The following is an 11969-nucleotide window of genomic DNA, read 5'->3' on the forward strand; positions in this document are numbered from 1 at the left end:
ATAACCTCATTTTCAAATTTCGCCATGAACGTGTTCGCGTAAGCTGGAGCTCCGGGAAAACCCAAGGAAGTTCCATTAAGCTGGACGAAAAACTGGTCTTTCCATGTGAATTACCTATTCTGTAGACAGAACTCTAACAACTGCATGACAAAGCATTTTGAAACTTCAGGATTCTCTTGTCTGAGCAATACTTATTCAACGGCCTCAAGTCCACTTGCATGGAGGACGGAAGTGTATAGTGCGACCACGTCAATGGTGCATAGTAACCAATCTTCTGATACATTTTCCTGAATACAGTTCAAACTTAGAAGAAAATCCATTGTGTCGTCATTGTAAGTGGTCCATTGCTGGACGAATGGGTGTAAATGGGCATCAATGAATCTCCCAGGATGTTTAAACAGGGATTCACATCCCATCACAATTGGTCTAAAGGGAGGATCAACAGGATTCTTGTGAATTTTTTTTGTGTAATAGGTAGATTCTTGATCTCCTTGGAAACTGATTCATGAGATATATTTTTGTAGTTGAGTCGATCCAGTTTAATTTCTTTGCTCTATCCAGTATTTTCCCCAAAAGTTCTTATGTTTCCATGGTTGGATCACCATTCAGGGTTCCATACGTCGTGACATTGGTGACGTGTTCTATGACTTTTCTGTCATAATATTCTGTGTCCATTAGGACCAACCCTCCTCCTTTCTCTGCTTTTTGAAAAGTTATGTGGAGATATTTTGCCAATGAATTGGGTGCACTATATTCCGCTCGCCTTAAGTTTTTGAACTTTCTCGAAAAATCAATTTTTTAGGTCGTTTTTTACAAGTATCTCAAAAGTATCGAGAGTTTTGTGGGATACTGGTGCCACAAATGGGCTCTTGGGTTTAAAAGTGAGTTTTATGCTCTCTTGACTGGGCTCGTTTGGACAAACATTGGAGAAAAAGTTCTTTAGTGTTAGAATCCTCATAAATTTGAAGAATGCTACTTCGGTCTTGAGTTTGGTGGTATTGTATGTACTAACAAACGAAGTGCCTTTATTCAGTACCTTTTTCTCAAATTTTGTAAGTTCAATTTTGGGGATGTTAATTATGAGACTCTTGACTGGGATGTATGACGGTACAACGCGTACCGTCACAACGCATCCCTTTACACCGCATCCCTTACAACGCAAGTCGTTACCACGACTTGCGTTGGGGGCTCGGATTTCGAATAGTATAATTTACTATTCTAACACCAGTCCCCGTGGACCCTAGGGAAGGTGTTGGGATAGTAAACTTACTATTTTTCATCCTTAAGTGCCCTCCAGCGCAAGTCGTGGTAACGACTTGCGTTGTAACGGCCTCGTGGTAAAGGTACCGCGTGGTAAAAACTTCGTGGTAAAGGATGTTTACCCTTGACTGACTCCTGAGGCCTTTCTTGCCTTTGTCTTTTTCTTTTTCCTTTTCCTCTCCTTGTTTTTTCTTTGTAAGTTTGGTAGATGATTGATCCGATGGTCGGACGGGATCTAGGTCCCCTTCTAAAAAAAGACGCACTTGCTGTAGCTCCTGAAGCAGTTTCATCCGCCTCTTTTCAGATGTTTTTTGCAGCCAGCAAGTTTTGGGCTGGTAGTCTAGATGTATCCGTATCGTGCTCTGAGACCACACTTTCCTCTGAAGATTTTTGTGTGTTCCTCTTTTTGAACCGGCATAAGACTGTTAAGACACCATAAACCCAAAGGTCCGGTTAAGGTTCACAACAAGTTAATATATTTGTGAGCTTTTTTTAAGGCCGAGCGTAAAACTCCGACCCCTTGTATACGTTAGTATACATAGTTCTCTGTGGGCCAAATGCCATTTCTTGCATCTTATGTGTTTGTTTCAATGTCCTTTAAAAATCCTTGCTTACTTGTGGCCAGTCATGCCTCTCTGTCCCTCCTTATTCCACCAAGGAGCAGGGACAATATAATTACGCTTTGTTCTGTTGATCTGCTCATGGGGGACTATTTTATTAAGTTTTTAACCTCATGTTAAAATGTGGCTGCTCAGACCCATAGCTGCTTACATTTTATTGCAGCATTAACCCTCTCAGTACCGTCCCTGTGGCTGGTAATGTTTTGTGTTCTTCCAGAAAACAGCTATCAAGCTGGCTTTGATTTGAAGCAATTCATTATTGCGGTATTTAGACTAAGTCTGCTTCATTTACTTTCCTCTAAAAACAGGCACAAAAGCACTGTAACAGGCATGCCATCTAGCTACTGCAGCTCTAAATCATGTAAAAAAATAAACCACTATGTAAAAACAGCCATTGTTTCAGTTGCATTAAATTAACATCAAATGATACTTGAATATGCATGCTGCTTGTGTTATTTCATACCCTTCAAGCACCTGTGATTGGCTGCTGGCTGAGGGAATGGAGGGTTCTGCTCTTAGTTTTGCAATAATGCCGAAACTTTTCTTTCTGGAAGAATTGTCCCTGCAAATGTGCATTTGAATGTAGTGCATTAAATAATTACAGAACAGGAAGGCAGGGCAGGCACAAGGGTGGTGTGATTGCACTCCATACTGACTTCAGAAAAGAGGCAGGGCTCGAAAAATCCGAAAAATGTTACTAGTCCTGCAGACCTGGTACTTTAGAAAATCTCCGCGACCTAATTGCAAACTACTTGACCTCAGTCTCTGAAAACGGAGCAAAAGTGACAAGATAACAAGATTTAAAGGCATCTTCATTGCTCATTCTCTTTGTGAGCAATAAAAATGCCTTTAACCCCTTCGATGCTGGAGACGGAACCATTCCGTCATCAGTCACGGTTGAGCTGTGCTGATGACGGAATGGTTCCGTCACGACCGCACCCTGTTCTGGAATGTCCAGCACAGGAGGGGAATCGGCGCCACACGGAGCGGTTAAATCTTGTAATGTTGTCACATTTGCTCCGTTTTCAAAGACAGAGGACAACACTTAGTTTGTCTTCCTACCCGCCAGAAAGGGTGAGTAGGTTCTAAAAATAGCTTGTCCTCATTAATTTTACCTCGCAAATGCGAGCGGGCGAGTGGATTTGTCGAGCCCTGAGAGGGGCTGCATTCCAGAGATTATTTTGCTTTTAAAAGGACTCACTGACACATTTCAGGCCTTAAACAATTCCAGACAATAAAAATGTCAAGATAACTCCTGTGATTAATGTTCTTGCTGGAGAGATGGAGTTGTCTAGTGGAAGATGTTTTGACTCGTAAGTTAGCAGAGGGTTAATATTCTAGCTGCAAAGAAAGTGTACCATGCAGACCACGATTTGCATACAATTTATTTATTTATTTGGAGCATTTTGTATAGCGCACAGATACCCCAACAGGGTGTCCCGGCGCTCCTGTGGGTAATGAGACTGTATCTGACTCAGATGGGACTAACAGAAGAGATAGGTTTTTAGAGCTCTCCGGAAGGGGGGTTCCTCCTGGATGGTCCGCATGGACAAAGGTAGTTTGTTCCAGTGGGTGGCGGCACAGACTTGGAATGTTTTTCCCCCAGAACGAACTTTTTTTAATCTGGGGGTAGTAGGGAGATGTTTAGAGCTGGAACGGAGAAGTCTGGTGTTGCTGTAGGGACGGAGGCAGGAGGATAGGTATGCAGAGCCTTTTCCCTTGACAGCCCGGTGGGCTAGGGTAAGTGCCTTAAATTCCACCCTTCTGTGAACGGGAAGCCAGTGTAGCTTATGCCGGTGGGGAGTGATATGTTCACGAAGGGGGAGGCCGCAGACCAGACGAACAGCAGCATTCTGGACTGTCTGGAGACGCCGTTGAAGGCCCAAGGAAAGTCCAAGGTAAAATCCATTGGCATAATCCAAATGGGAGGTGATTAGAGCCTGCACGATTGTTTTCCTAGTATGACTGGGAAGGAAATTGATGAACTTTTTCATCATCCTCATCTTGGAGAAGCAGGCCGCGGATACCATCTGGATTTGGTTTTGGAAAGAGAGGTTGGTTTCCCAGATTACCCCGAGGTTTTTAACTGAGTCTTTAGGTGAAGGGGGTGCGCTCACTTCGAGGGGCCACCACAAGTTGGAATCCAGAGGTGCGGGCTGGTGGAAAAATATGACCTCGGTTTTGCCGGCGTTAAGCCGGAGGGAGTTGTTGTCCATCCGACTTGCGATGTTGCGGAGGCAGTTTTTCAACGGGTCAAAGGTAGATTGGGATGGGGAGTCATATGAAAACAGTAACTGTATGTCGTCAGCGTAAGAAGTGGCCTTGATCCCAGATTTAGCGATGATCTCGGCCAAGGGGGAAAAATAAACATTGAACAGAAGGGGGCTAAGTGAGGAGCCCTGAGGGACTCCCCACCTGAGCAGGCGACTGTCCGAGGTAAATGGGGGTGTGAATACTGCCTGTGTCCAATTGGATAGAAAGGAAGCAAACCACTCCAAGGCCTTGCCTTGAATGCCTTTTGACTGCAGACGGTCAAGGAGGAGGGGGTGGGAGACGGTGTTGAATGCTGCCGACAAATCGAGCAGCACCAACACCGCTCTTGACCCCTCATCCAGCTTCCATCGGATGGCATCAGCCATCTCAATGAGGGCGGATTCGGTGCTATGACCGGGTCTGAATCCGTGCTGTGAGTTATGGAAGGCGCCGTGAGTTTCCAAAAAGCCAGCCAGTTGCCATTGTACGAGTTTCTCAAGTACTTTAGCTGAAGCGGGGAGCAGGGAGATGGGTTGAGAGTTAGCTGGTTCGGTAGAGTCTGCATTCGCCTTTTTGAATATGGGCACTAGTCTGGCGTGCTTCCAAGAGTCGGGGTAGATGCCAGTCTGAAGGGAGTCATTCCATATATCATGTAAGATGTGAATAGGTCAGTGGGTAAATGCTTTTCTGTTACTTGCAGCTTATAAGTTAATTTATAACTGCTATCATAAAACTGCATGCACTGCAAAGTATAGTTTAGAGCAGATATTAATGTTGAAAAAAGGGTTAATCTGGGTAGAAATCATTTAATTTAATTTAAAAGATCCCCCAATTATGGTGTGCTGCTTTCATTTCTGAATTTGTGCTTCTGGGGTCCAAGCACTCTTTAGCCATGCTGCCTACCAAAATCCATGGCTTGTGAATCCTACACCTTGAAATCCTCTGCCTTGTGTAACATTTCCCTTACCCTAATTCATACACATATGATTGATTGCCTCTGTATAATTTGTGTGCAATGCAAAGTGTTTTTAAACCCTACACTGCTATGAGGGGTTCTTTATAACTAATTAAATGTATCTGAACGTTACTGGTTATGGAGCCTGAAGGAACACTGTTAAAGGATGGTGGTGATGAAGTAAGCCGTAGCACTCAACATAACCTCAGCACCACCTCAGCATCAGCGCAGCACAACCTTTTTATCAGCCCATCACCAACAGTGCAGTACCAACTCAGCATTAGCCCAGTTCCAGTGAAACACCACCTTAACATCTGCACTGCACCATCTTAGCGTTAGCACGGCAATATCTCAGCATCTCTGCACCACCACCAACGCAGTCTCACCTCAGCAGCAACTCAGCACCAACGCAGCACTACCTCGGCCTCAGCGCACCACCACTTCTGCACACCACCAACTCAACATCACTCAGCAGCACCTGAGCACCGGCTCAGCACCACCTCAGAACCAGTGCACCACCACCACCTCAGCATCACTCAGCACCACCAAACCATCAAACATCACCACCTCAGCATCACTCTGCACAGCACCACCTCCTCATCAGTGAGCCACCACCAGTGCAGCACCACCTTAGGATCATTGCTGCACCACTGCATCACCATTTTTGAATTAGCATAGCACCACCTGAACACTACCACCTCAGCATAGCTCCATCCCAGCATTAGCACAGCACTACTTCCTCCTAGGTGTAACACCACCTGAGCACCAGGGCAGCAGCACCACCTCAGCATGAATCAGGTCCACCTCACCATGACTCCAGACCACATCAGCACCAAAGCAGCCCATCTCAGCAGCAACTCAGCACCAATACTGCACCACTTCAACAGCGCAGGTTCACCTCAGCACAGCACCAACTTAACATCTCTCTTCACCACCTGAGCACCAGTGCAGCACCATTACCTTAGCATGGACCATCTCCTCTGCATCACTAAGCATCCCCTCATTATCACCTCAGCATCACCTCATCATCAGTTCACTACCAACTCGGCAGCAGCACAGCACCACCTCAGCACCAATGCAGCAAAACATAAACATCAGCACCATTTTCACATCAGTACACCACCACCAAGAGAGCACCTCCTCAGCATCAACAGAGCATCACCTCAACACAGCACCAGCTCAGCGCACCCTCAGTACCAGTGCAGCACCACCACCTCAGCATAACACAACGTCACTCAGCACCACCTCAGCATCACTCAGCACCACCTCAGCATCACTCAGCACCACCTCAGCATCACTCAGCAGCACCTCAGCATCACTCAGAAGCACCTCAGCATCACTCAGCACCACCTCAGCAACACTCAGTATCACCTCCACACCAGCACACCACTACCTCAGCATCACTCAGCAGCAACTGAGAAACATTCAACATCACCTGTGCATCACATCTGCACCAGCACACCACCACCTCAGCCCCACTTCAGCATTACTTAGCACTACCTCAGCGTGCCTTCGAACTCTGGCATCTGTTGATTTTCTCCTAGTGCCCGTCCGCTGCTCATGTTGTAATTCAGGTACTATTTCTCAATCCCCACCCTCCTATTGTTTATGTCCCTCCATTCATAAAAAAGGTATAATAAACAAGCATTGCAACAGGCAGGAAGAGGTTGTCAACATCGCAAGGACAAAAAATTGAGAAGACATGTTTTGTTAATTCTTTTTATAATAGTTATTAAATTGTACATAATTCTTCGTTAAACTCCACAACACAAAATACCATTCCACACACTTACACAGAGTCCCACTCAACATAATTCCAATTCACTCAAAAACACATAGTTACTATTCACTAATACAACTGCACATCATACCACTTAATTCCACTACACAAACCCACACCACACAGTTTCACATCACACAATACCACAACTAACGAGTCCAATCCAACCCACATAACTGGTACACACCACATACATCCACTCCAATCCATAAGACATAGGTAAGAGTAATTTACAATGCCAATAGCTCCAACTCTTTCTTTTTTTTTAAACACACAGATCTGATGCTTAGCTCCTACTTATTTGTTCTTTTTTGTCAGCAAAAACGCAAAGCTATCCACACAGATCCATTCCACACACTTCTGCTCCACACATTTCCAGCCACGCCACATAATTTAACACCAAATCACATAATACAACTCAACAACACACCTCATACATCCAATCCACACCACACAAATCCACATTGTGCCATAAAATTCAACAAACAGCACAACACATAATTGAGCTGAACTACTTAACCGCTCCACAACACACAATCCTACTTCACATAATGTCACTAAACTGAATGCCACATCATTGGTAACCATATATTTCCACAGCACACCATGCCACATATTGCCACTACACAAATCCACTCGGCACAATTCCGCATTACACAATTACACAACTAACTAATCCAATCCAAGCCATTTCAGTACGCACCACATACATACGCTCCATAAGAGATAAGAAAAATACAACTCAAACAAATGCGAGACTGGTTGCATTTCCAATGCTTGTTTTCTTTGCAGCCTTTCTGCTGTTTTAGATTGGTCCTATGCAGGAAATAGGCATGACCATGGGGAGGAGCGCAAACAAATGCGAGACTGGTTGCATTTCCAATGCTTGTTTTGCTTGCAGCCTTTCTGCTGTTTTAGAATGGTCCTATGCACGAAATAGGCATGACCGCGGGGCGGAGCGCAGTCCCACCAAATGCATCTACAAAGCTAGTGATATTTGAAAGTTGTTTTTTAAATATTATGCTTCGTTACAGACTTTGTGCCCCTCTCTCGTTGCTGCCAGAGCTGAAGGAAGCCTCTCTAAATGTACAAGGTGATGTCTCGAAAAGCAGAGCCTGCTGAAGGCATCGAACGAGTCATGGCCGCGCGCCGCGGGGCCCAGGAATGGATGGGGAATGAAGACAGCGCGCTTTCGAATGAATATGGATAAAAGGAGAGAGAGATCAAGAAATGAGGAAAGGAGAGAGAGATGTAAAATGACACTTGAACGCGTGATAAAGACTCGACGGGGCTGCGGGAGATGTGGACAGGTGGGGACGGGCTCGGGGTACGTCTAGTGCCTGAAATACTGGGCAGCATTCTTGCAAGTTCAGAACCTTTAGCGTGTTTGCAAACAAAGGGGCAATATTTCTGTTGTGCGATGCAGGTAAACATTATTTAACAAAACGGTGTCTTTCTCCCAGATAAGTCCTGTTTCCAGACTGCTTACCTGATTGATACAGCCACTCGAACAGCAGGGCGAGACTCCACAGGGCGCTGCGGCTTCTATTCATTACCGTAATGACGTTATATTTCGCAGTGTAATTTAACAGAGCTTTGGCCATCCCCATCCTGCCCAGATAGTTCCACGGGTCGATGCGCACGCGGTTATCTTTCTGTTCGAATTCATCGAGGCGTCCCGGGACCAGCGGCCAAAGCGCAGGGAAATGATTCTCTAAGGCCGGGTCCGGAGCCTCCGCGGAGCTCCTGGAAACCAAAGCACAGAGCAGAGCCAGCCCCAGCCCCGGCGGTGCCATCCTGATGCCAGCCTCGGAGGCAGTGCCAGGGCCGCGGCCGCTTTTATTGACAGCACCCTGGCTCGGCCTCAGAAGCGTCATCATGTTTAGGGTTTAAAGGGGTGGGTCTGACATCAGACCTGCCAACTAATCATAGGGTGCCGGCTGTGACGTAAGGTCCCCTTTGCACGCTCTCCCGGATGTGACATCAGACCTGCCAACTCATCATACAATGCCATGTGTGACGTAAGGCCCCCTTTGCCATGTGTGACGTAAGGCCCCCTTTGCACGCTCTCCCGGATGTGACATCAGACCTGCCAACGAATCATAGGGTGCCGGCTGTGACTTAAGGCCCCCTTTGCACGCTCTCCCGGATGTGACATCAGACCTGCCAACTCATCATACGGTGCCAGGTGTGACGTAAGGCCCCCTTTGCACGCTCTCCCGGATGTGACATCAGACCTGCCAACTCATCATAGGGTGCCGGCTGTGACGTAAGGCCCCCTTTGCACGCTCTCCCGGATGTGACATCAGACCTGCCAAGTCATCAGTGGCAGTTCTTTCACTGTGGTGGAGGGGCGTCGCCCCGCTGCTCTGCAAGCAGTAGCTAAACGAAAACTAAAATATTAATAACCAGCGTTATTGTCATTTTAAGTTTGGGCTTCCTGGTCCGGGCTAGACTGGCAGAGCGGGGCCAGGAGGAGGGGTTCCTCCACTCTGAAGTGCCAATAACTGTTTGGCCGGTCCTCTCTGGCTGACCATAGCAGTCATGCGCACTTTGCTTGCAATCTGGTTGCAGAACATGCCCAGGCCTCCATTCCCCGTCTTAGGCTGATCTACGACAATCAGACCAATCACAACGCTGCATAGCAGCATTGGGATTGGCTAGGGAAGTCAGGAGCCTGAGTGGTTCCTGCTTCACGGGAGCAAGACGCAGCGGAGTGTGGCTGGAGTTGGAGAGAGCTATACTAGGAGGTCTAAACCCCATAGCCATTCTCACAGCAAACAAACATCCAGAGGCCAACAACACGATCCTCAAAATCACAAAAGCAGCTCTCCTTAAGGTAGATAAAAAGATGGACCAGAGCATCAGGAACACTAAATGGGAGTCCATCTGGTTCAACCCCAAAGTCCAATATAGAGGAAAGTTCTTAGCTAACACAACCTGGTACGGGAAGGGTATATCCACTCCCACACAACTGGAAATAAACAACACACCACTAACTTTTGACGCCCTAAAAGACCTCCACAGCCTACCCGTAGTCGAATTCTATGGGTTTCTCAGAATCAAAGCGGCCATCACAAAAGCCAACCTAGACAAAAGAACACCCTCCATCATACAATACATGATCAACCTGAACAAGATAGGCCACCAAACCTCCCACGTATACAAACTTCTAAGTCCAAAAACGTCAAAAATCAACACTAAGACAATGGGGTTCTGGGAGGAACTTCTAGGCAGACAACTCAATGAGAAAGAAAAAGGCCGCCTGTGGATATCCGCCTCCCAGAACAAAATCTCCCCCCAGGTGGCACAAACAAAATACTGGCTGCTACACAGGGCGTACTGGACACCGGCCGGCCTTGCGGAGGTGGGGTGAGAGAGAATGACACCTGCTGGAATTGCAAAAGGGAGAGAGGAGATCTTGCACACCAAATCTTTCACTGCACCCGAGTCAGGACCTTTTGGGCAAAAATCAAGGACTTCATCACAAAGATTGTGGGACGGGACATACAGCCAGGCTTTGTGGGACTAGCAACAGCATTCATGGCCCCAGAACTGGGATCCAAAGAGGACAGCGACCTGATAGACCTTCTCCTCACGGCAGCAGTCAAAACTATACTAGCGAACTGGAAAGACAAAGGGAAAGCAACATTCAAGGGCTGGGTCAACTGGATTACCTTCCTAAGGGGGCAGACAACATAGCGGTGATGCACACTCCCAATCATAAAGCGAGGGGTGAAATGTTGGCGTCCCTGGACAAACACCTGGGCCTATACGACCCCCCCTGAAAAGGATCAGTACGGGCCACCAACCCACCACTGGCCACCGGTGCTCGACACTGTAGAACCACATGACAACCTATCTCTATCTCCTTTCCCTTTCCTTTCACCCTCCTTTTTTCATCTCTTACTCTTCTCATTTTTCTCAGCGAGGGTGCAACAAGATTCAAACAACAAGCCTATACTATCGATTACGTGATATATGCTCCACCATGAAGCCCGCCATGCCTGTCGTAACCCTAAGGGCGTCCGCGAGCCACCGCCAACGCTATTACTGTACTATGTATGCATAAAAAAACTTGCTAATGAAGCACGTTGATTAAAAATATATATATATATATATTGGTGTTCTGCAACTATGGCATTTAGCAGCGCCAGAGACAGTATTTAGAAAATCTTTGGGGCATATTTCTATCGCCCTATTAGCAAGCTGTCGCTAACTGATGTTAGCGACAGCTTTTAGGCGATAGCGAGCAGTTTGGGGCCCGCTTTGCATGTCAGCGATGTTTATCGCTAATGACATGCAAAGTGGGCGTACCCAACCAGTTAGCAACTGAAAACAGTCGCTAACGTCGCTATTGCCTATTAGCAAGGCAGACGTAGCATTAGAAATATTCGCGCTAAGCGCGAATATCTCCAAATACTAACACCTGCCCAGACCAGTTCTTTTTTTTTTTTTTATTTATTTGTCTTTTCCAAAACAAAAAAAAAGATAATATTCAGCACATAAATGATACACATTACATTGCAATTTGACGTATCTAGAATCGCGATAGAGTCCACTCACTTTTATATTCAAATAAGGAAAGAGCAAGCATTTGATTATTTAGTGGAAAGTCCTAGAGAATATCGCATAGCAACAGACATCAAGAATGAGATCTATACAAGCAACATATTATCAGTAGCACCTGGAGCACATAGGGGGAGGAAAAGGGGTTCAATGTTACAAGCATACCTTAATTATAGATACAACAAATCCTCAACCCTCCGGCGACAGTCCCACAATCCATATCAGACATTCAGTCACTGCACCTGGGTTGTTAATACAAGTGTACCAGGCAATCCTCAATCCCTGCAGTGTTTTACCCACAGAGAGGGACATTGTGCCCCTCCTCAGCCAACACCCTCGGGTACAATGTGGTGGTCTAGTTGCGACTGGTGAGCAGCCAAATGTTTGGTGATGTATGTGCGATACGGGCCCCATATATCTATCGGTCTAGCAGCAGAGGGGACCGTCATCGAAAATTCCTCACAATTAGTGTTGCAGAAGGCCAGACTCCGGAGCCAAGAGCTATGCCTCGGGGGTCGTCTGTCACACCATT

General features: G+C 46.5%; 1 protein-coding gene across 1 annotated transcript in view; it reads right to left on the reverse strand.

The window, feature by feature from the left end:
• LOC147709752 (protein LEG1 homolog) overlaps window positions 1–8717 on the reverse strand; it is a 116619-nt gene extending 107902 nt beyond the window's left edge. The window contains exon 1 of the mRNA XM_086928216.1: window positions 8358–8717. Within this exon, the coding sequence (XP_086784342.1) occupies window positions 8358–8664 (307 nt within the window). The 5' untranslated portion in view covers window positions 8665–8717. The remainder of the gene's footprint in view (window positions 1–8357) is intronic.
• Window positions 8718–11969: the final 3252 nt, after the last annotated feature.

The sequence above is a fragment of the Lissotriton vulgaris genome, chromosome 6 (assembly GCF_964263255.1).
Source record: "Lissotriton vulgaris chromosome 6, aLisVul1.2, whole genome shotgun sequence".
Lineage (NCBI taxonomy): Eukaryota > Metazoa > Chordata > Amphibia > Caudata > Salamandridae > Lissotriton > Lissotriton vulgaris.